The sequence below is a fragment of the Cygnus olor genome, chromosome 5, assembly GCF_009769625.2.
Source record: "Cygnus olor isolate bCygOlo1 chromosome 5, bCygOlo1.pri.v2, whole genome shotgun sequence".
Lineage (NCBI taxonomy): Eukaryota > Metazoa > Chordata > Aves > Anseriformes > Anatidae > Cygnus > Cygnus olor.
Genome location: NC_049173.1, coordinates 38857285 through 38884380, shown reverse-complemented (window position 1 = coordinate 38884380; position 27096 = coordinate 38857285). Strand labels below are relative to the sequence as shown.

The window sequence follows — 27096 nt, the reverse complement described above, 5'->3', positions numbered from 1 at the left end:
CTGAATGTGGAAAGTAAATGGATCCAAATAATTGAAAGTTTCTTTTGATTTGTGTGATCTCAAGTATTACTTTGATACTTTAGTATCATCTCTCAGAAATCTATACATTGTAGATTAAATTAATAATATAAAGACAATATTCTCATAATATATTCTGGTATTAGGATTAAAATCACTCTTGAATGATGGGGAGTGCAGTTTTTTGTATCCATAGGAAACCCAAAGATTGCTGGACTGCTGGTCCGCGGTAATCCAATACAATAGCAATACAATTGTTTGTGTAGTTTGCTGTACCTAATACCTCAGTAATGTAAGTTGTAGGATATCCTGTCTGTTCCAGAATAGAACACAGATTTATCTGTTGGATTAAAATAAGTATATTTGTATGATAGTCTGGAACCATGCGTATTACAGCATGCGTTTGTTATTGTTAATTTGCTTCCCTAACTGTCTTTGTTCATTTTTAGAGAAACGTCAGATAATCTCTCAGTACCAAATCAAAAGGGATCATTTGCTAATATTTCAGGTATTTAGTTATTGAACATACAAAATGATTTCTCTTTCTGTTTAAAACAAGTTTTGTAAGAAAATCTTGCAGTAACATAATTTTTAAAAGTATTACCAAGGTCAGCGTAGGAAAGTGTTTTCTAGCAGCACATCTGGTTAGAGACATTTCCCCCCATTCTCAGATTTTGTTCCACGCGATCTAAAACTGAAATTTTCTCCGAAGTAATAACTGCTCAGACCAACAGACAGAACATGCCTGATATAAGCATTCATTGATACAGTGAGTGAGAAGGGGGAAAAAGCCAAAAACTATGAGCATTTTAAGCTAAGAAAATAAATGTTACCTTGATGAAAAATGAATGTCAACCTGTGATTGTGACTGCATTAACTCATTCACATTGAATTACCGTTCTAAGATTTTTCTTCTTCACATGAAAATATCCGTGCATTTATAGATACTTATTTGCACTGCTTAGCCTGAAAATAGAAGTTTGTGTTTAAAAAACAAATAATATTAAGTACTTCTTATAGTTTGGCATTTTGATAATTACTTCAGTATTTCAGTAAGTACTTGTTTAGTATCTGAGTTTGTTTGTTTTTAAACAAACGCTTTTTTTTTTCTTGCCTGAAAGTCAGGAACACTGCCATGCTTAACTTTGTGGTTTTGGTGTTGTTTTTGTTTTTTTTGTGATTACCTGAAGTGTCGATTTGGATTTCAAAATAAACCATTTCAAATTTTAATTGCTATTGTTTGGGGAAGCTTGTGGGTATGGTATTAGTCAGAGCATTAAGTAGTTGCCTCAATCTTGTAGTAGCTTTTCTTTTTTGATATTATGTCTCCTACATTCTTTTGTAAATTCTGTAAGTCATTTGAAACTTGTTATTAGTTTCAGGGAATGCTGATGTAAAATACCATTTTTTTTATACCTAGAAAGTCTTTCAGAGTCATAGGTGTGCATTTTGAGAATTTACATGCACATTTCATGATCCTATCAACTGTATTTTTTACCACCTTTTTGAATACTACAGTAAATATTAAGCATCTTAATATTTGTGAATTTTTCTGTTTCTTGCTACTTTTTGTAAAAAGGAATATAATGTAAAACTGTTATGTTTGCATTTTAGGCGTGTTTGAATCGCATGGAACTCTTGCAGTGCCTAAAGTTAGTGTTATAGCTCCTGAAAAATTATCTGCCAGTGCCAGGCGGCGTCAAGAAGTTCAGGTACACACATCCAATATGTATTAAGAAGTACTCATTAGAACTTAAGGAATGTCAGAATTTATATTTTCATTATCACCTTAGACAAATGCATCCTGTTTGTTCGTATTCGTAAAATAGACTATAAATAACACAAACAGTTGAAGTCAAGAGTTTTTGGAAAAAAAAATATTTAGGATCTTGGGGGTTACCTGTGACATCACTGTGGCTCAGCCATGATCATATATTAGAAATCTTACTCTAGTAGGAAAGATGGTTCTGCAATTTCCCACTTTTTATAAATACTTGCATGCTAAAGGTGCAAGTTCAGCATAGTTTTAATTTGCGCTATGTTTGTAACGCATACATTTCATTATGTTGCCACAAACTAAAGGACTAAGGAAAAAAACTGCAAATTTAAAAAACAAAACTGCCCAAAATACAGTAGTTATAGTAATGTAGAAAGATGAAATGATACTGTAGAAGCAAATGTCAGTTTGCTTATTTAGGGTTAGTGGCTTTAAGATATTTAGAGTACATATTAAAACAGAACTGTAATCTTATCCCCTTTTCAGTCCAAATTCATGGGTGCAACAAAAATGACCCCTGTAAATACTTCTTGGAACCCAAATAAAGAAGTGGGTGCTATTGTTTGAGCTTTGAGCTAAACAGGCTTGCTGCTTTCAGTTTTGTAATACAAGCATCTTTCCAGGGTACAAAAGACAATTTTAATGCAAGGCTACAACTATTTCTGTTAAATGCTACCTTTGCAGAACTGTTATAGCTTGCCTTGCAAAAAGTGTTAAGAGGAACAAGCCATGCTTTGCTATGGCTTTCAAATCAGCCGTTCTTCCTCAGCTGTAGATGATTCAATGTATCCAGTCCCAGGTTCTCATTGCTTCTGAGAAGTTACCTAAGGCCCACAAAGGCAGCTTTTTTAAGTACATACATGAGACTCCACAATGTAACATGCAGTTCAGTCTGCTTTAGCACAATACCAGTATTACCAAATCTTTATTACTGCTGCAAGAGTGGTGCAGCCCTTCTCCTTCCTGTCTACTCATCCAGGTGTGTTGTGGATTTGTTACTGAAAATTATATTAAATGTGAAGTTTAGTTTAAATATGATGTACTTGGACAACTTGTGCTACAATCAGCCTTTTCTGTTTTCCTTCTATGAAACAGAAAACAAGTGTTCCCAGCCTGGGTCACAGAAGCGGTGTATTTTATTTTTGCCCATCTTTTGTTGGCAGGTACAAACAAGGCTTCAGACATTCATTTCTAGCCTGCAACAGAAAACAAGTGAGATTGAGATTTTAGCAGTAAGTATTTTGGCAAAAGCTTTCATCTCAGATTTGTAATTGAATTGGATGTTGCAGTTGTTACCTATAACACGTTACTACGAATAGCCTCACTTTCCTGCTAGATTTGCTCTTACATTTAAGCCAACACAGCTTTTGCACATGGCTTTTAGACTTTACTGACCACGTCACAGAGGACTCTAAATGGCATATGCTTTTCAAGAAATATTTCCGATTTGCGTGTGCCTATTTTGAACTTTCCATAATGCAATCTGTCATGAACAGTTTATTTAAAATGCTTAAAACTTTAGCATATTCCCAGTGCTGTAAGCACGAATGCTTCCTTGGAATTCAAAAAGTGACTCCCTTTAGTACAACTAATCTACAGTTGACAAACCAATGATAGAAGAACTATTAAATATTTTATTTCTTGATGATATTTTTGCAGGTAGATCTGCCGAAAGAAACTGTGATACACTTCTTATTATTAGAGGTAAGCAATTAAGTATTATTAGACATAAGCAATTATTATAGTTTAATTGAACAACAGATTATAAACTTTGTTCCTAATGAAGCTGAATGTAAAATTTACCCACTGAAGTGTTAAAACTTGAAAGGACTTTTTACTCAGATTGCTTGAATGAAGCTAGAACAATCTTCTGGACAAATTCCCTAGTTACAGAAGACACCAATAGGAGGTCCTAATCCAAAACTCTGGATTCTTCCCAGAAGTTACCTGAAATTAAGTCTCACTGTGCATTTTTCAAAACCAGTAAGCTTTAATGGGTGGTTTCAGCAAAGGTGTTTCCTGAAGCTGTTAATGAAGGAGGACCCCAAAATAGAGGCAACTGGTTTGAGTACAGCAGATGAAGCATCTCTTCCTAGTGAAGATGAGATAAATAGAGGATGCATAAGGAAGTATTATATTGACCCCTTTAAAAATTCAGAAGCCACGTGATTGTTGGGTTTTCTTCTTTTTTTTTTCCTGAAGACAAAGCTCTTTACCTCCTCCAAAGAGAGCAGTTATTCTGAAGTCAGCAATTCCTATCAGAGGTGGAAATCTCCCCCCCCCCCCCCCCAAAATACAAGTGGCATCCTGCCTGGAAATGGATTCAGGTTTAATACTCACTTTCATGCCTTATGTTTGTTGTTCTGAAGCAGTATTTGTCTAGACCTCAGTGAAACATCAGAAATTTTCAAAATACTTACATCGCCCAGTCTACCCAAATCTCAGAGAGCGTTCACCACCTCTTAAGAAAAGGGAGCAGACACAATCAGCTTACATCATTCACTTTTCACTGCCATTATGTTAAAGTTCTCATATTTCAGCCAGCATTGCTAAACTGTCTTAAGAGACTGATCACTAACAAGTCTCATTCTTAATACCTTTTCTAAAAAAAAAAAAAAAGTCAAGTTGCACTTATATGAATAACGTTTAAAACCTTTTAATACTCTGTTTAATTAAGGGGTATTGATGTTAGGCAGTGTTCAGAAGACTGAATCCTATCGGGAGACGTATTTCCTTCACTAGAGAATGAAGTACTGTTTTACAGTTCCTTGTCCGTTTTTTTTTCCAGTTTGATGGAGACAGACAAGCCTTTGATGCTACTGTGAGACAACTGATGTCACGATGGCCAAAACAAAGATGTTCGTATCTGCAAGCAATTTGTGATGAAATTTACAGTATCAAAATGGAAAAGAGGTAAATTTAAGTTCTTATAGGTACATAAAACATCTCATTGTTTCCTGAATTTGAAATTCATTTAACCAACTGCTCTTAATTTGTCCTCCCCTCTCCCTGAGAAAAAAAAAAAGAAATATTTAGGAAGTACACATATATTTCTTTGAGCACTATTTTTTGCTAACATGAAACAAAATGGAAAGTTAACATAATCTAATCCTCATTTGTGGTAATCTGAATTCTGCATTTTGTAAACCTTTTCAAGAAATTCTAAAATGTACTCCCACTATGTTTTCATTTACTGCTTTGTTCAAACAACTAAATAGTAAACATATATACATCCAAATATACTACTTCTGCTATGTAATAACCCTCTTTTCTCATGGGAGGGACTCTTAAAATTGAGTGCATTTTAGTTCCTCCTGTTTTGAAGGAATGTGATGGCAATCTGGCAAAGCTAAGACTGCCTAGCTTCAAGCAAATGTAGTGCATGTTCTCTCACATGTACAGTAAAACCCATTTCTGTTTTCTAAGCATAAAAACATTTATGCTCAACTCAGTCCCCTGGTTGGATCTGGCAAGGCTGAAACTGTGTATTCTAGGCATGTTGTTTTAAGCCTCAAACTTTCAATTCTTGCATGTACCGGCACAGTTAAGTGGGACCTGGATATTCATTCCCCAATGAGAGTTTCATTTATAGTAAGTTTTCTTAAATGTTCAATTTGAACATGGTACATAACCTTTAAATGAGACTAAAAATTGGCTTTAATTCCTTTTTCTTAGAGACACACCAAAATTGCTTTATCTGCTAATGTTTACTAAGGCAACTAAATACTAAATGAACCATTTTCTTTCCTGTGACTTGCAAACCTGTGAGCAACAGAACCCAATTACTACATACTGATGTTACTCCCTACAGCGTAGGGTGTGTCTGTTTTCCTTTCCCATTTTATGGCTAAGCAGTGTTTTGTGTGCAGGCATAAGCCTTTGAAAAATTCAATTGACTAGATAAATAGAAAGGGAATGAAGGGGAAAATTGTAGTGACAGGCAAATGAACTAAAGCTATTGCTTTTCTACTGAATCTTTGCTGTTAGCTTAGTGCCATGATTTGCCACATGTTTTATAGATTTTTAATCTGTAGTTTTAAAGTTTTAAAACAAAATTTTTGTTCCCTTTGCAGGGTTCCTGCTCTCATCCTGTACAGTTACCGAGACGAATATAAGGTTTTGTTTTAGTGCTTTAAGCATCTTTTCTGGGATGCTTTTACTAATAGACAATAGTGTTTTGCACAAAGGAATTTCATAAAGTTGTCTTAAGGCAAGACAGGCAGCCTTTTTAAGTGTCCAGATTAAATTTCATGTGTAATATAAAACTGTAAATTTATTCCAAAAAGTGAAACGTTTTACAGGTAATTAAGGAACAGTCTGACTACAGCTAGAGATGTGTTACTATGTAATTCTTGCACCGTTACGTTGCAAGAGAGATTATTAGCTGTGCCAGGTATAAAATGACTTTTTTTTTAAATACAGTTTAGAATGCCTCGTATGTCCTTATGCAATAGTGCTGAAATAAGCATCTCAGTTCAAGGGTTAGAGATGTATTATCTTCAACTCTAAAACACTTTTAAACTTTTTTGAGGAAGGGCTTTGTGTAATAAAAGATTTGGCTACTAAGCCTCTTGAAGTATGTATTACAAGGTTTTGTGATTTTTCTTTTTTAAACTTCTGCCTTAATCGTCAATCTCAATATAAAAGATAGTAAAAGACATCAAGCTGAGAGTTGTGCAAACCTGGTTGCCTGTGTTTGTCCCATCCCCACGCTTTTGCATTCAAATCAAACAGCTGCTTCCTGGGAGACAAAAATAAAGCCTGATACAGGACACAAACTTGTTTCAGACCAAAAGGCCCTCAAGGTAAGACTTGAGAAAGAGTAGAGTGCATGTGCTTAGAGGCATAACTACAGTTTTGAACTAGCTTTCTTCACGTGGATTGTCAGATTAAGTTTGCATTTGAAGACACAGTAATGGAAGGAATCTTAGAATTACTTTCTTGAAGCTACAGCTTCCCAGTCAATGCTTTTTTGGAATTACCACTATATATAGTTAAAATTAAGTTGTAATACAAACACATTAGGAAAAAAGCTAAACAAATGTAAAGATGAATTACAGCAGCCTTAGTTGTTGTGAATAATTATGTTTCATATTAGTGAATATGCAAAAAAAAAGTATTCCTGCACATAGACTGGTCTTTATCCTCTCTCCCCAACCAGTACCTTGCTCATGCTTCTTTTTCTTACCACAAAAGGTTGTCTTCAGTACTGCAGGCTCACTGCATTAAAAAATACCTAGTTCTTCTGCAGCCTTTTTCTTGTAGTGAAGAGGAGGGCTTAGTTAAAATATGCAGAGCGTTAACTTTGAAGACAACCCCAAAACATCTGAGAACCGCCAACACTGCAATAGCAACGCACAGAAGTAACGCTGGGGGAGGGTCAGTCCTAACAGTACAGACAACTCTTGTTAGCAAGACACGTCACAGCAGTCATTACAACCAAATCCATTTCTCATTGTTTAATAGGAACAAGTATTCACCTTTTACATCTGCTCATATGGAGGAGCTACTTTACGATGCGAAGATGGGGAAAGCCAGATCCCTGAATACGTTGAAGGATGAAGGTTTAAAAAACAAACATTCAGGTGACACGAGCATTCTTAAGCTATGCCTGAAGGGACCATGATGCAGAGTCCTGCGCTCCCCTACCCGGAGCCTGGATCAGCACAGCTGGATCAGCACAGGGTAAAGGCAGAGCTGAGAGCTCAAAGCATGGGACTGGCTGCCTTCAAGGCATCTGCACTGCATCATATAAACATGGCCCTCAAAATAAGACAGAAACAGGAAAGCTGCTGTTCCTGGATAATAGGTTGGCACCCACTTTCCCTAGTACTAACGAGGCTTATCTATAAAACTGGGCATCTGACACTGAGACTCCTGTTCCAATCTCACTTTGCTCATGGTGCTGTGTACTTCTCTTCACCCTCTGTTATCCCCCAGATGGGTTTTACACTGCCCACTTGCATAATACAAAACAAACAGCAGTATAAGTACAAAACTAGTTGGCAGACGAGTGTAAAGCTATTTTGGTATAACCCTGTAAATACTCCTGCCATACAACAATCCACAGAAAGCATCTCCTGCTTTCAATTTAAACAAAAGTACTGATCACATCCCAGTATCCTGCTGGAAGGAAAGCCAAAGACAAGTGGTAACTCAAAAAGAAATGGACTTTGCTTTGAGCAAGGGTCAAGTCTGTTGCAGTGACGGTCGGACACTTCCATCACTGTGTTGCTTTACTCTTCTTGTTTTTGCTTTTCTTGTCCTTTTTCTTCAAGCCATCCATGTTAGCTCTCAGCAAATTAGAATATGCCTGAAACAAATATTAGAACCATTAACAGAGCAAAGACGTAACAATATCCCAGAGATAACACTTCACTTACTGTTCATGGATATGTACCTGAATTTTCTCAGTTTCTGGCCCTGGGCAACCTGATCTCGTGGGTGGCATCCCTGCCCATAGCAGGGGGTTGGAACTGGATGATCTTTAAGGTCCCTTCCAACCCAAACCATTCTACAGCAGCCTTTACATTACTGCACTGGGAAACTATTGTTTCTAAGCCAATGCAGAAAGTTAGGTAAGATAGAACTGGATTTTGTTTCCCACGAATGTGTGCACTCTAAGGTTAATCTGTGTGTCAGTTCAGCATTGATTCAGCTCAGTCACACCAGTCCACTGTTTCCCACTGACTACTCCCCAATAGGTACAGAAAAGGAAGATAAGGCGTACAAAAAACTTACCATCTGGAATTTATTTACTTCCTTTGAGCTCACCTACAAAAGCAATACTAGAGGTTAACCAAGAAAACACCGGCTTCAAAATTACAAACTAAAACATCAGTACATGTTTTCCCACCAGGGACCACCTCATGTCTTTAGCAGCAGCTGCATCAGCCCATGACAGTCAGCAGTACCCAGGCTGTACTGACACAGCGTAACGCCTCACTGCCTTAGAAAACTGAAAACGCTCCTTATTAGATTAAGCAAAACTTCTGAAGGCTATTCTTCGCAGATCTGTGCGTTTTCAAATGGGAAGGAGGTGAAGGAACATTCTAAGGAAGGTTTTATTTCACTGTAGGGCCAGAACTTAATTGATATTGAAATGCAAACCCTGGTATGAAACATTATAGCCCAGATTCTCTCCGCTATTTCTCACAGTAACATTTTTTCCTTAGATTACATCACTAAGAAGATGTGAAGTCAGCTAAAGCCTCTCTCAATCTCTCATTCAAATGAGACACATCAGGCTCTCAACTTCTGAAGTTAACACCTCCTGAAATATAAATAGCTCTGTAAACAAGAAAGAAAACTGGATGTGCTAAGTGAGATTAAGGCTTAGAAGAGTCTACCTCATGTCCATGTATTACTGGCAAGAAACACAAATACCTTTCCTATTGTTTCACAGTCAGGGAACATTCTGTTGTTTGATGGGGTGCAATAACCTTCAGTAATTCCACTGAGGTCTACGAGAAGCTGCCTCTATCAGCCAAAGTTGGCTGCGGGACCTTTCTTCTCTTTGGAGACACACCGTTTGTCCTCACACTGCAGGTTCCATCACTGTCCTCTCTCTTTCTGCCCACGTTACCCTTGTCTCTAGAAGCAGCTTCCCGCTTCCCTCCCTCCGGTTCCACCTGACTGAGAACACGACAGCCATGGTTGCTGAAAACAGGCAGAGGGCCTTACTGCATGTCCAGCAACACCATTCTGAAGCCAAGTCCTTTGTAGAAACTGAAACTGAACAACTGTCCTACCCGCACCACGAAGTGTAACTGCAACACTTTGGCATCCCAATTTCAGTTGTGCTTTTAGCTACCATATGGTTTCTCTGTAGAATTAAGGGGGCAGTTCTCATGAGATTCATGCAACGACAAGCTTCACTTAAAACATGAGGCATTACACAAAAGCCAGGTAGGGCTGCTCATCATTCTAGCCCAAAGTTGTCACTTACCACTGTGCTGATTTTCTTCTTTCCATCCGTTGCTCTGAGAAGACATTTATTGTCTGCAGGTTCAAAGCTTTCTACATGGCCTTTGCGTGGGACCGGTTTTGTTCGACCATCATCTGTATTGAAATGCAGAGAATGTTTATTTGTATTTGGCTAAAAATCGTGGGATGCCTCCTGACTTGAAATGTTAAAAATTGCTCATGAGGAGATCTGTAAAAATACGGGGAAATTTACGGCCATCTGAACTGAATTGCTGTGAAACCGTCCACAGATCCCTTCGCCTGTAATCCCACAAACTAGAGCTGCCTGGGCTACCTGACTAACCCCGGACAAACACACAAACCTGTACGCAGACACGCTGTATGAACCGCTCGTTTCAGCAGCGGCACACTTCAAATGCATTTCAACCTACAGCACTCATCACAGAACCACAGGAAAGCCCAGGCTGTAAGGAACCTCAGAGACCACCTGCTTCAACTCGTCATGGGAAGAGCAGGGCCTAGACAGGATTCCCTGAACACCCCGCGTGGCTGAACCTTGTAAGTCTCAAACGCTGGGGAATCCACCACATCCCTGGGGACGTGATTCCAGTGACTGACCGCACTCACAGTAAAAAAGTTTTATGCCCAACTGGGATCCACAGCTAGCTATCCAGAAACCAGAGAAACAAGAACATTAAAGCAACGCCATAAATCTCCATTTCTAGCAAACTAAGAATTTTCAATTACTGCTTAGTAACTAGAAAGCGCCCGTATTTTGCGCAACTCCAAATACCACCTTCCTTTAGGGTTACCAGCCTCGCAGCCCGAGGGCTGTTCCTTCCCCCCTCGCTAACCCTGACCTAGGCGCGCACGTCCCGCAGCAGGCGGCAGCCGCGCGGTGCCGCCCCGCCCCGCCCCGCGCCCGGCCGCCGCCATGAACTCACACTTCTTCAGCGTGATGAAGACGCTGCCGGACGTGCGGCACTTCTGGAACAGCCTCGTCAGCTCCGTCAGGAACTGCAAGAGAAGGGAGCACAACGGGCCTTGGCTGCGGGCCGCCGACCGCCCCGGCCCCGGCCCCGGCCCCAGGCCGAGCCCTCCCAGCGGCCAGAGGCGGCCCCCCGCGGCCCGCCCGCACCTGCTCGCTCTCCAGCAGCACCATCGCAGCCGCGCCGCGCTCCGCCGCCGGCCCGGAAACGCCGCGCGCACGCACGCACGCACGTCCGCACGTCCGTACCGCGCGCACGCGCGGCGCGAGGCGCGGGGCGGGGACAGCGCCCGCCGAGCCTCGAGGCCCCGCCCCCGCCCCGCCGCCGGGCAGCGCCACGTCAGCCCCGGGAGGGGGGGCGAGGCCGGGCGCGGGGGCGGCCGTTACGGCCGTTGAGGGGGGGGCTGCGAGAGGAGAGCTGCGGCTTGGGCCGCGCTGAGGGGCAGGGGCCGCGGGGGCCGCAGGAGCGGCGGTGGGCAGGGGAGGTGCCGGCTGCCCGGCACGGCTGCCCGGGTCGGTTGTCACACACAAACCGCTGGGCACCGCAGCGCCCGGTCCTCACAGCGTCCCCGCTGCCGTCACAGCCGTTCGCTGCCGTTCGGCACGCGAGGCCTGCGGCAGCAGGGGGTGCTGTGACCGCACGCACAGAGCTGAGGCCGCCCGGAGGACGAGGGAACGAGTGCCGTGCACCGGGTCATCGCTACACGGCCACGGCTTACCGAAACCTGCCCGGTTATAATTAACTCTGCTCGCTCGGAGTCAAAGATCGAGTAAAGACACAGGGCTGCCTTCCCGCACCGTGGGTGTGTTTGTCCTCGTCACGTTTCCTCACCTGTAACACCGGCAGCTGAGGAAGACCAGAAATACAAATTCCGTTGTTTCTGATAAAAACCTCACAGAAACTAACGTGAGAAACACAGGTTATTTAAGTGTTCCCAAAACCGCCATTCCCAGAGGACATGATCAACACTGCGGGCAGAAGCACTGACAGGCCAAGGCCTCGGACGGTCTAACAAAGGGAGAGTCCCTGCCCCTGGAGCCCGCAGTCAGTGCCCACCGCAAGATGGGTGGGTGTGAGGAGTCCCTGCTGGCTCCCTCCAACCCTGCCCAGCTGCAGGAGCAGGCTTAACAAACTCCTAATTGCAAGAGGTTGTTCTGTCAGAAATCGGAGTAGGGTTGTATTGTCGGGAGAGACCTGAATGAGGACAATGCAGTGGTGTTGCAGATTTTTACAGGCAACTTGTGAAAGCAAAACAGAAATGGAAAAACTAAACAGTTGCAACATTCTCCCCCTTGGAAACTACCATGGTCACAGAAACTGGAAGCCAAAAGAAATGCATTTCCAGTCATGCTCGCCAAAAGAGCAGATGGGTGGTCTTGTAGGTGAAGCATGGGGACTAGAGCTCTCAACCAAATTCTGACCCTCAAATTCACCGGAGAATTCTTGGGTGGCCCTGAACCATTCTCCTCTCTCTTCTGTAGGATGGCTCCTCTCTCCTAAAGATGAGGGAAGATACATAGTTTTTCTCCACACTTTATGCAACAGAACCCATTAACTCTTGTAGGATGAGCACCATGGAGTCTTTTCCCCTCTTCTGCACAAAAATCTCAACCCGCTGTTGGGAGCTACTTCTGTGGCTGAGGTGTGCCTTTGGCACTGCAGACATAGTCCTGGCCAGTCTAATCCAGCGATCGAGGTAGCAGTAGCAGTGTAGCTACAGCATCAGAGACAGAGGTATTGGGCAGCTGCCTCTTGAGGTAGATTCCTTGAAGGAATCTGTGATACAAGGGTTTCTGATAGCACTGGATGCTGGGAGAAACCACTGTGAAAACATTTCTCTGAATACAGACAGACACTCCTAATTCAGGAAGGAAAGTAAGTATTTCAGAGCAGAAGAGCAAGAAAAACAAACCACAAGCGGGGAGACCACAGGTTCCAGACAAAGGGAATACAGAGAAGCAGGGGACAACTGTTCAAAATCTGTTGGAGAATAGCATGTGTGTTTCCAGTATGTGACAAATGACTTACTGTAGGTATCTAAAACATAAGTTTTTAGAAATGTACAGTTTTGGAGAGCCTTTGTTTCACAATAGTTTATATACCAAGGTACGCAAACAGAGAGAAACTTCTACCAGAAGTTCTGACCGTTCGATTCCTCTTGACGTTGCTTGGTGTCAGTAAAATACAGATTACACAGCGAGGAGCCCTACCATCTCCTGTTCTCCGCGCAGCCACTCACAGATGGTCACATACTGTAACTGTCGTTACTGTGCAATGCCACAGCTTTCAGCTTACTCACAATTTCTGCCTCTTCACAAGGTAGTGCTGGGATTCCTTTTGTACAAATTGAAAGGCTTTCCCTGTTAATAGAGGATTTTTCTGTTATAACACACAACTCTAGAGTTGTGTAAAGTTTACATTTTTAAAATCTGTTTCATCAGCTTTTTTTTTTTTTTTCTGAAAAGATTTTGGTCTCACTGCTAATAAAAGAAGCAGCTCCACTGACTTGCTGAATTTCTTTCCATAAGTGCAGCAGAGGATTTTTGTTGTTGCTGCTAGCTTATCTTCCTGATCATGAAGCTGTTTTTCAAGCCAGAATGTCACAATTTAATTAGGGGAGAAGTCTTCATCGCAACTTGCAAACAAGGTGAAAATGTAATATTTTTAACAATTCTTTTCCAAAAAATAGATGGAACAGGGAAATGCTGACATTGCTTTAACTTTGCCAAGGGCTGCCAACACTCAGAGGGAATAAGCTACTCAGCTGGTGAAAAAGTGCTGAACAAACACAGAAGGAGCTAAAGGGATACTCCCAATCATGATACGCTTGCTTTTCACTTTATCTCCTGCCCCAGCGCAATACCTTTCCCCTCCCCCTCTACCCCCAGCAAAAAATAAATAATAAAAAATAAATAAATAAAAGGAAAAAGACGAGACAGGTTGGATTAAAACAGTAGCAGGAGGAATTGGTGGATCCTGAGAGCTGGCAGGGGCACTAGTATTTTGTAACCTGATCTGTCATGTGACCAGAGCCGGGCAATAAAAATACGTCTCCTACCAACCCTCCTGTTTGCTCAACTTTATTATATGGTGTCAGTAGAGAACTACTTTTTTTGGCAAAAATTTAGCAAATGAAGCCACCTGAATCATTAAATCCTGAAGGAAATCTGGCAGAGAACTGGAGGAGGTTGCTGCTGTGCTTCCAAGTTTTCCTGGAAGCAAGCTTGTACCGAAGAGAAACAGAGAAGGTGAAACCTCTGCTCTGCTCAACGTGCTGGGAGGGGCAGGAAGCAGAAAAACAGGATTATCAGAAGCAAATTAAATTCTTGATCAACTTTAGAAGAAGTTGGCAAAGATCTATTTGAACTAGCTAGAAAAGATTACTGCTCGTTCTGGGCTATCTCACACACACACACACTCAGCTGCCGCACACCACAGCGCAGAAATGTAATAACATACTGTAAATTACAGTTTGCTGACCACAGTGCTCAAGATGAGTTAATAACAGATAATGGCCCACAGCTCACAAGTGGATCATTCTGGTAACTCACTTTGATCTGTAAGTTCAAGCATACCTCGTCACAGTATAACTATGCGCGGCAGAAAGAGTCAGTACCACAGCAAAACCCCAGGAACACCACCATCCCTTTACCACTCTATCATTAGCACTGGAAAAACAGAGATGCACACCTCAGTGCCCTCCTAGCCTCACCGGATTGGAGATCAATGGGCAAAGGGAAAGCTTTCTGAGCCCAAAATTTAACAGCGGCTGGTTGGGCAGAAAGACAGTTAACCCTGAAATAGCTGCCAAAATATCCCCAAGTTCCGTGCCAGGGAAATAAAGAAGAAAAAATCTAACAAGAGCAATGAACACTTTTTCCTAGTGCTAAGTAGATTTGCAACACAGCAGTTAGCAGATGACCAAAGTACTGGCGAATGTCAGCCCCAAGATCAGCTTTTAGCCTTCCTTGCAAGTGGGAAAAGAAGTAAAGGACATGAGAAGGGACAGTGATCAGAGAGCTACTGAACACAACATACGTACACAAAGTGGTATGATTTGCCTGATCAGCCAATAATAATGAAAAGGAAATTCAGAACTAAACCAAGCATTTTTGAAGGATCTTTCTGAGAGCAAGATATGCCACCAGGAAGCTGCTGAGGCACCGGTGAGGACAACTTCCAGAGAGAAGCTCTCCATAAGAAACAGGAGGTCTTCTGTCATGTCTCAGGATCCAGTTCGTGTGCCCTGAGCTCTATCCTAAACACCACTATTCATCTTAGTGAATACCTCATATTTTATATAATATTATTTTTTATTTCCATAGAATTATTGTCACAGATAGGCTAAGTGTAACTTTGAATCCAACAAACACTGACTTTCATTGTGTAATAGCAATGTTAGCTGTGATTTACTGTTTGTGAGGGAAACCAGGAAATAGATAAGTTTCTTGAAACTCTAATGCACCACATTACTATAGTAGTGAAAACCAAAGCCTATCTGCAGTGAGACACGAAAAGATTGTTTGCTGGAAAGGGACTTCATGGATTTGAAGTACCACCCAGATTTTGGAAAGCTTCTCTGTCAGGGAAGATAAGGGATGCATAATTACTGTATTATTAAGTGCCTGGGTTGAGCTCCCAGTTTATATTCTCCATGGACAAAATTATAATAACTTGGTGGTTATACCTTATATTATTTTGTACTCTTAAATCTAGCATGTTATCAATTTTTAGGGCTGTGAAATAAAGTTTCAGTGTGCACCTTGCTTACATTTTGGAGGGTTACCGGAATAAAACAGGCTACTGAAATGGCAGCCCTAGGCCTGCGTTTGAACCAGGAGGAAGTTTTGCGTGGGGTTCAAACACTTCCCACACAGACACTTTGAGGTATGGACTTTCACACAAAGAACTCAAAGACTTTCTGAAAATAAACCATCAAATTCATCTCTCTCGCAGTCCCACTGGCGTCAATACAGTCATAGTGAGATACAGGAGGTCAGAATTTGGTAGCTGTTAGCGTAACTTCTGTCTTTGGAGCTGTAAACAATAAACCACAAATTTATTGGGGTTAAAACTTTGTTATTATCTTTAAATGAATTTTGTGATATGACCTTCGAGCCTGGTTTCGGTGGGTCTTTGTAAGTCATCTGTGAACTCCAGTAAGTTGTCTGTGGTGCGGAACCAGGCCTGAACAATGTGATGCACCTTCTGGGTTCTCTAGAAATTATATTTACCAAACCTCACAGCTCATCTCCCCAGCAGAAAGAGGATATATAGTCATCACTTCATTTCGTACGGCAGATTTTTAAGCAGACACCGAATGTCTGGTTAAGAGCTGTGCAAAGCATCAGGGAGGTAATTAAGCTGGAGCTCAAGAGTAATGAGGTGACAGAGATTGGGTTGAGCATCATTTCTTTCACACTGATGTGTCCTACTTTCAGAAACATAGAAATGCAGTTGTGAAAAATTTCCACCAGACATTCCCAGTGAGGTTACAGGATATCTTTTTCTATGTCCATACTTAAGAGACAGAATGAAGAATATCACACCATGTTCAAAAAAAAAAACAGAGAAAAGAAAAAACAGTCAATGGGAATTCTAGGTCAACAGAATGACACCAGGGAGGACAACATTGTCCTTGATATCAGCGAGCACGAGGGGATGTGTAATTACAAAAGGAGTCACAAGGTCTCTGCTCTCCTGTGTTTTCACTCTCCTCAAAAGGACAGGCCTGCAAGCAGCGTATGTTCTCTTGACACCGTGGGGTGTTGCTTTCTCAGGAAGAAAAGGGTCACCTACCAACTCACCAGCACCGTTTCCTGTCTCTGCTGAGGCTGACACGAGACCTGGCTGGGCTTCTGAGATTTAAGGATCACAACACAAGCTGCAGTGCCGTGAAACAATGGTTTCTTCACAGCCTGAGCGGGGATGTCTGACACAAGAGCTGCACAGCACAACAAAGAAACAATCAAGTTAGCCACCAGACAAGTGAGGTGACAGAGATTGGCTGAGACATTATTGCTCTCATTTCCATAAGCCGTAGTTTTGGGAAAACAGAGATGGTTTTGACTGTTATCGCCAGATATTTCCAGTATGACTCCCTTCTTTTAAGAGCTGCCAAGTTTACCTGCTTATTTAAGCTTTACTTGTATTCCTCACTCTTCCCTAATGCTCCTCCAAATGCCCAGATACTTTCTAGGAACAGGGTGGTGTGGGGAGGCCGCTCCGGGCAACCAGCAGCTGGGCCGCGCTCACTGGGTCAGAGGCTGGAGGAAGCAGTTTCCTGTTTTGCTGGTATTCAATGCCATTTAACAATAGGGGGAAAGAAAAAAACTGCAGGACCTAAGCATAGCAAAGCTGTTTTCTACATGAGCTGTCTGCCTGTTCCCCAGCTCTGCCCCAGCCTCACCCCAGCCGAGGAAAGGCGGCAGCAGGGGAAAGGAGGCAGAGGCTCCGGAGGCTAAGGGAATGAGCACTTGAAGGCATTGCTGCCATATTAGCGGCCTTGGCAGCTGGTCTGAATATTGCTAGTTTTTATCCTGCCTCCTGCCTCCCAGGAGAGAGAAAATGAGGTACTTGTGCAACACTTTTGGAGCATCAGTGTCAGCAAGAGTCACTCATGCCTTCTGACAACACCCAAACCATATTGTCCTTCCCAGTAGAGGGTTTTCAGCACCATCTTGAGATAATGATTTTCAAGAGTGGTCAGTTCATTAGAGCAGGAACTGCACTAAGAGGTTCCTTGCTTTGCCTTTCTTAATGCCATCCTTCTCTAATGGTCTGCTTGGTGCCAAATCCCTAATCCACTTCTGTTGGTTCATGGAGTGCCCTCACTCTTTTACTCTCCTCCTCCTACCTCCACACTCAGGCAGCATCCTTTGCTACCATGCTGGAGCTGGGCTCCTGTGAGCCATACAGAAATCTTACCTCGCTTACTGGCCTTGTTTTTCAAAAGCATCTTCCGAGATTAAGGGCTGCAGGGTGTAGCTCTGTAAAGCAGATTAAGCTAAGCATTATAACTACAACTGGAGTCATTCAAAAACAGGAAACACGGGTACAAAAACTGTAATTTGAGTTTGTTTCTGTCCCTTTCCCTTTATTTCGGCATCCCCCTCTCTGTTCCTGAATACATGTTGTCTGCAGACACACACTGAGCGGCAGACAGGAGCCCCAGGCAGATTGGAAGTCACAGGCTCTTTGTTAGTGCTCAGGCTATAGAAATCCCAAGTGAGTCATCCCTGCTTGCAGTAGCAGGTAGCCCAGCCATTGCCAATCACAGAGCCTTAAACACAGCCCTGCCAAGGAAATTCTCAGAAGCAACACAGGTATTACAAATGCAATCCCTTTGTTATTGCCCATAGCCTTAAAAACCTGCGACAATTAAGTCTTATGGCCGTTGAAGTTCAGGAATGGCATTGCTCAGCGATATTGCATTCAGGTAGTGCAGTAGGTTTACAGAACAGTGTGCCAGAAACCTCCACATTAAAGCATTTCCATTTCTTTTCCCATTTCTTTTTCTTTTTCTCATTCTTTTCCTTTTTCCTTTCCCTGTCATTTTCATTTTCTTAAAAAAAATCACATGAAATTATATTTGCTTCATTTTTTTTTTTTCAGACAAATTGTGATTTGTTTAAGGTACTAACAAAAAGCAGGAAAGTTTTCAGAACGTAAACTGCCAAGGACACAGTGATTTTTTTGCATAGAGCTCAGTCAGTGAGACATGCTCATGTAGGAAATCTATCGTGCTTAAACCTTACAATGACCCAACAGTGTTTTATTGTTAGCTGAATATAGCAAGAGAGCTAGAGCTCCACTGAGCTCCGCTCTAGGTCTTTATGGAGAACATCACAAAAAGGCTGTGTTCAAGACCAAAAAAATCCCTCCCACAAACCCTAGGATGAAACCGCTTTCATCTGCGCTAAAAGCTTACCTAACATAATTTTGCATTCAAGGTATGACGTTCTCTCACCTTAACCTTTTCCTTCTTCGCTCTTCCAGGCAAGATTGAAGAGTATCACTAGAGCAAGTCTCTCAGAAGGCAACTGTCACCTGTGTTTGTCTGCCTATGGTGTGCACCCTGGGAAAATCCCACAGTGCTCCTGAGGGAGGATAAGGAGCACAGGGGTGAGCAAGGGCACGGCATCAGCTGCACATGGGGCAGCACTGTCCTGAACGCCCTGTTGCACTCGGTGCTGCTGGGACAAGGTAGTCACAGGCTAGAGGAAGGTAATCAAAATAGGAAACGGCATCATTATTCAGCAAGACACCAGTTGCTGTTTCAGGTGCCTGTTCCTCTCGCCCGACCAGTTGGGTTGTTACGGTGTGTTAGTCATCCGACCGCGTTCAACATCAATCTTTTGCTCCTCACAATGCCCTCAGCTACAAGCTATACACTAGGCTTGCTGTATCCTGTAATTACAATATATAGCTCATTGCTATCTATTGTGCCTAGAGGTCAGACTCCAGAAACAAATTAATTAATTGCACTTTCTGCACTTCTAGGCTGAGATAAGATTTTTTTTCTTTTTTTTTCAGTAAAAGGCTCTGCTTTTTCCACAGCACAAACGGCTTGCCGTAATAAGGAGCCTGTCAACATGAAACTCTTCAGTTAGAGGCAAGCAACAGGCATTTTATCTTCGCCGGGCGCCTGATTATCAGTATTATACAGCTATCTTCTGGCAGAGAAGTCCTGGCAGCAAGCAGCCGCTTCAATCAGAAAGCGATTAGCAGTTGTGCACCAGGCGTGCCCCAGCGAGGAGGCAGCCTCCCGGTGCACGCTGCGGGACCCGCGCCTCTCCACGAGTCGAGTGCTCCTCGGCTCGGCGTGGCGACAAGCCCAGCGGCTCGTGCCTGGCAGCGGCGTACGAGCCGAAACTGGATGGGAATCGGGTGACAAGTGATCAGCTGGATGGCAAATGTTGGGGCGGCCTTCGGACTGCTTGAACACAAGAGCCTGGAGAAAACCAGCTTTTGGGTGTAGCTGTAAATAAGGATTTCCTCGCTCTGTGGATGACCGGACTCCAAAACTGGCTTCCCCAAAGTCTTGCAGCTTGAGGACTGAGTGTGGGACAGGTCTCGGCCCCGCAGGTGCTCTGGCTACAGGTGGTAGCTTCAGCCAGGCACCAGAGAGAAGGCTGAGGGAGGTGCTCCTTCTCCCAAGGATGATTCGGTCACATTTGCCCTTTTCTTTTCCAGGTTTCCCACATACACTTTTTTTTGAGGTGTGTTTCAATTTCTTTTTCTTTCCATTTTTTTCCTCTCGTCCCCCTCTCCCTCCCTCTCCTTCCCACCATTCACTTCTCTGTCTCTAATTGCCGTTCTTCATTACCCCCTCCATCACGTGCTTGGCCATCACCCACGAGGACTTTTGCCACACAGGGCAGCGATTTCACTGACGCTGGGGCTCGAGCCGCCGTGCGCCTGCCAGAGCTGGGGCAGCCACGCATGATCAGGGTGAGGGGGGGTCCTTCTGCTATTCAAGACCGAACAGTTCTTGCACTGGAGGAACCTGAGAAGAAACAGCCATTGCTGACGGGCAAGCTGCCGTGCTATTTATGTCAGCGTGCAGTGTTTTGGTGCCATCAGTCAGGATTATTGTGGGAGTGAGGCACACCTATATAAAACAATGGTTGCTTTCCCGAAGTACTCACAGCTTAAGTGACGACAGCGTTCTTTCATAAACCAAGCGTGCTTAAAATCTCTAGTGAAAGCTGACATACGCTCAGAGAGCGAGTTGGGGAAGTCCCACTCTATGCGGAATGAAAGTCCCATCACCCCGGGTGAGAACAAAGACGTGTATCACTTTCTCTCCTTTTCTCCACTGTTTTGCTGCTGATCGTAAGCTCCCAAACAAAACCAAGATTTCAGGGAATGTACAGACTGCAGCTTGTTCTCAGCTGATCCTGTTGCAGGGAGCAAGTTCCTGGCTGATTCACGAGCAGTAAAAATAAACACAGTCTGGGGAAGGCAGGGAGGAGGGAGGGAGGCTGGAGGGTACTGAGGAAAAAGTAGGAGCTACAGCAGCTGGTGTTTTCTTTGCTGGTTCTTTTCAGAGGATTTAGGCAGGTTGGAGATGTAAGTGATTAATGTCGAATGATAACACCTCGCCCCCCTCCTCCTTCTGGAAGGAACACAAGTCTTTATGCGTATCGCTGTTCTCTCAGCTTTAACCTTTCCAAGATTTACACACTCCATCCACTCTGGTGCAGTGCTGTGGGGCTGACAGCACATCTGGGTGTATTAACTGTACACTCTGTGGTTTCTGCAAATGCCTAGGGTTTGTTCTAAGTGTTTTGAAAGGCTGCACTCGAAGCCCCGAGACTTCCCCTTTGGAGTTGACCAGACTGAAGGCAAGGTACTGCCACACGAACTTGAGACAGATGGTTTTTCTAGCTTCTTTCTTCCGTGCCAGCCCTTTGCAGTAAAGGGCATACCTAGATGCTGCTGAACTCCACTAAAACTTGCTTCCACAACAGCTCCCAGATTGCTCCCAAACAAAGCATGGACAAGTACCAGAAAGCTTTTTCTGTCCCCCTTCGTAGGTATGTCAGCTGCTTGGCCACATACATCCAGGCGTCCTGCCCTTGGCTCTGCTCAAGGGCAATGGTATCAGAGCGTGCTCCTGTGCTGCGCGGATAAGAAGTCTGCTTTTGTCTTGCCTTTCTTGCACTGGAGAAAAACATACAGCAGATACAGCTGGGCAAAGGTGGCTATGTAGTTTCTACCATTGATAAAAAAGAGTTTCAACAGAAGTTTTATGTTGTAACTTAAGGAATGAGGTTCCCACCAGGAACAGCATAAGCCAAAAGTTAAGGAGCCTTTTTGAATCATTTATCTTAAGCAGGGCTGATGGAGGCATAAAAAAATTATAATGTGCTAATGAAATGTACTGAAGACACGAAGTTGAGATGTCTCATCAACAGCGAGGATGAGCAGAATATCAGGAAAAAATTTGATGACTTCAGAAATTCACGGTGAAAAGGTCATACACCTAGATAACAGGAGCTCCTGCCGTAAAGACAGGGACACACCATTTGGAAGGCACAGGGGTGAAGAAAAACCAAGATATAGTCATGCATTACAGGAGAACTGAGCCAGCCATGGAAAAGGTAAATGCAGTCACAGGGTGTGTTAGACAAGATACTGTGGGTAATTACTGCCATTGTGTAAAGCAGTATCAAACCCTCGTATGTTTGAACAACAGATACTGTTCTTGCCAGCCATATTTACAAAAAGGCAGGCTTAAACAAATGATTGGGGAAATTAAGAGTCTGTCTTAGAATACCATGAAGAAACTGACTTATATAGCAACAATCCGATGAGAACAGGTGAGCAGGGACAGGAGTCTTTAAATATGTCAGAGAAGAAAACGCCAAGGAGAGAAAAGCAGCTATTTAAACTAAAGCTTAACCTTCACACAAGAACAAAGTGGTATAAAATAATGACTAGCGGAGTAAGCTCTCAGAAGAACTTTCCACTAGTTTTATTAATGGTGAAGTAGAGAACACGCTTAGGATGGCACTTCACAGATTACTAACAATGTCTTCTGATGTGGAAGACCCAGTAGGTCCCTTTTCATCCTAAGTCCTTATGTGGACTTCATAGACGCTCATGTATTAAGAACAGCATGGGTGTTTATTCTCCGTGTGATTTAGCTTTTAATGATTAGGACATTGATCAACACACTGTTAGGTACTGGGAAGGAGAACTGAAGCTTTTCATGTCCCTGGTTGAGGTCCAGACCAGGCTGAGTGGGGCTGAAGGAGAATTTCTGCTTTATCGTGTGGCTGATGGTTGGTAGCTTCTTTGGAAAATTAACTGCTGCACAATTTCTAATGGGCAGCCATCTGTATCATGATATCACCACTGCCAAAAGATAGTTTTGCTGGCAATCTTTCTGGAAAGGCCAAAGATTGACTGGACAGGAAGAGAGCGAGCCAGTAGCTTTGTGCGTGTAGTGGAGAGTGGTGGGTGGAAATCGCACCACAGTCAGCTGATTTTACCTGCCCTGCGTAAAAAAGGGACCCTGGTCCCTAAGACTGCCAGCAAAGCACTTCTTTGTTTAACTTCCCCATTGAAAGTGCAGACCAGGACCATACCGGATGGCGATGCCCTATTATTCTCACATGGTGTTTGGCGCATGCGATCATCCGTCTGTAAGATACGTGCATGTACATGCACTTAAAATTGTGCTTCTGACATGGCCCTGATTTATGAGGGCATGAATTACGTGTTTGCCTCGCGGATGCCCCTCTGCTGTGCCTCCCTGGAGCAGACCAAGACGCTCTCTTCTCTTGGTGTGCACTGGGGCGGGGAGGAGAGGAGCCCTGGTAAAGGCTGAGTCAGTCACGGACAGACTGGAGTTTTCTTCGGTTTTGAGATCCAAGACTGGCTTTTGCCAAGACAAGTGCTGGCACATCCCACAGCAAAAAGGAGGGGGAGCACGGAGGAGGTGAGGGGTGGGAAGGAGAGGGAGACGATAAAACAACTGATTATCCTTTTTTCTACTGTGCTAGTCCTGTGAGAAAGGAGGAATTTATAACACACATACGCGCTTCAGGTTTTTCAAAAGCTGTCTTTAGCTGTATATCATATTTCCAGGGGTCAAATGTTTATGCATTTTGTCTACAACAGTAAAAATGTGTATTTTTAATACAGAGTGACTGATCATGCAAGTGAGCCAAAGCGAAATACATTAAAACAAGGGCCAGACACATCACTTTTTCTGCAAGGTTAGCTGGATGGTGTAAGCTTTGCACCCCGCCTTGACCAGAACTGGTTTATCCATCAGACTGCAATACCTTGACTACATTGAATCTGTACTTCCAAACAAAACCAAACCACCTCAAACAACAGCTCACGAGGCTTGTTTATGAGGTTTATACTGTTTTTGAAAATTCTTACATCTTTTGATTGTAGACACTTTCCCCGTCTCAATCTGCCCACGTCACTGGTGTAACCCACAACGCACCTCAGTTACAAGCAGCACCCCGTGCATCCATACAACATGTGTACAAATCACGCTGTAGCCATACTGGCAAAATGTCTTGAAATGGAGAAAGTCTTTAACACAACCAAAGTTACCGGCTACCTAAAAAAAGCAGTGTAGCTTTACTAAATTAGTTCTGAAGGAGAAATCTAGCCGGATCTTTAGCACTGAGAGAAAGGGAGCAAGGTAAGAGTTGATCACCGCATACAGAGATCTTTTCTTATTCTGGAAATGAGAAAACCCAAGCACTGCTTGGATGCTCACCACTATGAGATCAAACACAGTATATTATCCAAACAGGCTTTTAGCCACTTTCTTCTCAGGTGTGACCCTGCCATTCCTGCTTAGGGTGAAGGAAAGATCTCTGCTTCAAAACACAGAAATTTCTTATGACTCATCTTTATTTACCAAGTTTTAGGGAATAAGGTGGGATTTCTTCTGCTAAAGCCAGAAGTCTCACTAACAGCCTATGGGGAAAATGAGTAAACGTTTCACACAGAGAAAACTACCTGCTGCCCTCTGATTCTGCTTTACTCACCTCCTCCGAGGTATACAAAGACAATTTTGTTAGTGCTGGTAATAGGCTCTCTCAAAGTTGGTGGGGAGATACTTTCCATGGGACAGGGAGTCCCGCAGCCCTTCGGGCTGCTCAGCAGGCCCATGTGGGCCAAGCAGACCCCACAAGCCGTGGGCACTGCTGGAGCCAGCTCAGCTCTGTCTCCTCTTGACCCCTGAGCTGGCTGGCACGAGGTGGCCAGTACCAGGCTTTTGTTTTCCACGCTCAGCCAGCTCAAGCTCTTCCCACCCAGAACTGCAACCCATGGGGACTTTTTGTAGCTGCCCTTAAAGTAAACTCACGTGGTCTGTCCCAGCTTGGCCTCAAGTATCCTTCTGGGTCATCTGCCGCATGCTACACAAACAGGCGAACTTGCCAAATGACCAATTCAGCAAAGAGCATGCTGAGGTGTGGGCTGTTAAATAAGGATGACTTGCAAGAGCTGACAACATGCTTGGCACAGCACAAGGCACTGAGGAAGACAAAACCCAACCTCAGTGTGAAACCGTACCCGGCTCCCGCGTGTGTTTGTACAAGGCAGGCGGCTCGGGAGGACAGTGTCATGCTTTCATCTGTGTTTACGCAGGCCTAGCACAACAGAGTCCTAATCCAAACCGGAGCTCCTAAGTATCACAGCAATGCAAATTAAATAACACTAATGACACGCTTTCCCTCCGTGCTCACCGGGTCAGGCACGAGGAGAGCTGTCCTTGCTGGGAAGGACCAGGGCCTCGCACCATGCTGGGGCAGCTTCAGGCTGACCTCGGCCTGGCCGGCCACTGCCGCCGGGCCTGCCATCGCGCCTCCCGCCGAGGGGCGAGGCCTGGGCGCTTGTGCTGCAGGGAGAAGTCAGCGTCATTTATCTTGTGTTTGCCCCGGCTGAAAGCGTGTGTGCGTGCAACTGCCAGGGTTCAGCTAACACTGGTATTTTAGTAAGCCACAGCAACTTGGCTGTGTCAGAGTCTATGGGTCCTTTTTTTAGAAAACAGATAAAATGGAGTTGGTAGGGAGAAGCGTTCTGCTGACATTTGCTGAAAGTGCTTTCCCTAGTACTTTATAAAATGGTCAGGGCAACTGTCTGTCACAAGATTTAATGAAAATTTTAGAACTTTTAGCAAAGTATTTCTGACTAAATCTGAAAGAAAACACGTTTCAGTCATTTCCATCTATTCTTTAATCCAACATTATTAGTTGGCTCATGTCCCACAAGCAGCGTACCGTACAGCAGGTAATCCTACAGACATAAACCTTGTAACAAAGTTTACCTCCTGCCACGAAAATATGCTGTACTGAATGAAAGCTAATGATCTGTACATGAGTGTGGGCTTTACCTCTTCTACTTACAGGAGGCTGTGGAGAATTATTAAAATAATTAAATACACACATCTACATTATTAATCAATAAGGAAATCCCACTGGATATTTGACAAACAGGATTTAACCACTCACTGAACTTGGTGGACAATGGAAAACTGTCTTCACAAATACCAACACTGACAGAAAAACATAATTAAGAATGTTATCCCCAAGTAACTTAGAAAACAATGTCTAGAACAAATGTGCAGCATTCAGATAATTGCATCCAACAGATGTCTTCAGTTAGCTGTTCATATAAGAGGGATATCATTTGAGAAGAGGAGGCTCCAGACACTATACAAGATTTAGCATTGTACCTTTTAACACTGTAAAGTCTTAAATAGAGAAGTTTAAGAAGGGAAGCGAGATGGTAATTTTAGAAACACCCTTATTAGTAATTTTTTTTTTTTTTTTGAAGGTGAATGTTGAGAAAGATGAGCAATACTAGGATAAGATTAAAAGTACGTCCTTTGGTAGGACATTTGGAGATAAATTCTGCACATAAATGAGCAGGGTTCATTGTCTCTTTCATATTGTAATAGTATCCCCAGTGGGATTTGCCTCCTCGGCTGTTCCCAGTCCCCTCCCCCAGCACCGTGAGATGAGAAATGCAGTGTTTTTAATGACTGGAGCGGGAGGGATCTTGTTATTGTGGCTGCATCACCCCTCCAGGACACAGTTCAGTAGGAGTTTGTCATGTGGCTGAGCAGAAACGATGAATGCAGGTTTTATGAAGTTCATTCCCCAAATACAAAGGAACAGGGGTGGAAAAAAAAAAAAAACAAAACACCGCCGCCACCGCATTCATGGCTACAGGCTGCAACAGTATACAGTTCACAGCCTGAGCTCTGCATTGATCACTGTCAAGCTCCTGGGCTGCAATACACCTGTGATCTCTCCCCCATCCCAAGCAGCAAGCCTTTACCTGCACTCCTGCCTTCACCCACAGCATCTCTCTCCTTAAACATTTCCTGCTATCTTACCCCTCTTCTTTTCCAGGTGGGGGCGTTCAGTGCTATAGTGTCCGCCTGATTCCTGTCTTGGGCCTGGAGAAAACTTAACTGCCCTCTGCTTGGGGACAAGTGGGTATTTGCAGATTAATACCCTCCCAAATACACACACACACACACACACACACGCTTGTTTCCTCCCAGCCCCGCTGCAAGTTGCCCGCCTTACCTCGGGCATTGCTTCATTTCCTGTTTGCTCCCACCAGCCGCCTCCTTTGATTCAGCTCTGTGCCATTATGCAGGCTAATATCAAACGGGTGGAAGAGGTAAACACTAAAAAAACAACCCAACGTGTCCTTCCTCTCCTCAATGGGCACGATGATATTGTCAGGAAATGGGTAACAGCTGCAGGTGCTAGAAATGAACTGCATGTATAGGAAGGTCTGGAGTCTGTGTGTTCAAAACATGTATACAGATAATATTTACTGTGAACAGGTTATTTTAAATGGGTAAACACTAACACAGAGTCTCCTTGA

At 43.5% G+C, this 27096-nt stretch overlaps 3 protein-coding genes across 4 annotated transcripts in view; 1 reads left to right on the top strand and 2 right to left on the bottom strand.

Annotated features, from left to right (window-relative positions):
* Window positions 1–6367, top strand: part of EIF2AK4 (eukaryotic translation initiation factor 2 alpha kinase 4) — a 37814-nt gene extending 31447 nt beyond the window's left edge. The window contains 6 exon segments of the mRNA XM_040560345.1: window positions 468–526; window positions 1633–1730; window positions 2959–3027; window positions 3455–3499; window positions 4584–4708; window positions 5869–6367. Of these exon segments, the coding sequence (XP_040416279.1) occupies window positions 468–526; window positions 1633–1730; window positions 2959–3027; window positions 3455–3499; window positions 4584–4708; window positions 5869–5923 (451 nt within the window). The 3' untranslated portion in view covers window positions 5924–6367.
* An 872-nt stretch (window positions 6368–7239) lies between these two features.
* Window positions 7240–11017, bottom strand: SRP14 (signal recognition particle 14). The gene is made up of 5 exons (XM_040560351.1): window positions 10860–11017; window positions 10666–10738; window positions 9744–9856; window positions 8537–8569; window positions 7240–8108 (listed from the first exon to the last, which is right to left on the bottom strand). Exons 1-5 carry the CDS (start codon window positions 10881–10883, stop codon window positions 8019–8021), a joined length of 333 nt encoding a protein of 110 aa, XP_040416285.1. The 5' UTR covers window positions 10884–11017; the 3' UTR covers window positions 7240–8018.
* Window positions 11018–11133: 116 nt separating this feature from the next.
* BMF (Bcl2 modifying factor) overlaps window positions 11134–27096 on the bottom strand; it is a 74431-nt gene continuing 58468 nt past the window's right edge. For both annotated transcript variants that reach the window (XM_040560347.1, XM_040560346.1), the window contains exon 5: window positions 11134–11556. In XM_040560347.1, coding sequence (XP_040416281.1) covers window positions 11528–11556 — 29 coding nt within the window. In that variant the 3' untranslated portion in view covers window positions 11134–11527. The remainder of the gene's footprint in view (window positions 11557–27096) is intronic.

What these genes read in the sequence shown, in the direction of transcription:
- SRP14 (XM_040560351.1), bottom strand. Translation starts at nt 10,883, where the DNA reads ATGGTGCTGCTGGAGAGCGAGCAG. An exon ending in CTTCATCACGCTGAAGAAGT is followed by an intron (nt 9,857 to 10,665) that starts GTGAGTTCATGG and finishes ATTTCAATACAG; the next exon opens with ATGATGGTCGAACAAAACCG. An exon ending in AAGTAAATAAATTCCAGATG is followed by an intron (nt 8,109 to 8,536) that starts GTAAGTTTTTTG and finishes TATTTGTTTCAG; the next exon opens with GCATATTCTAATTTGCTGAG.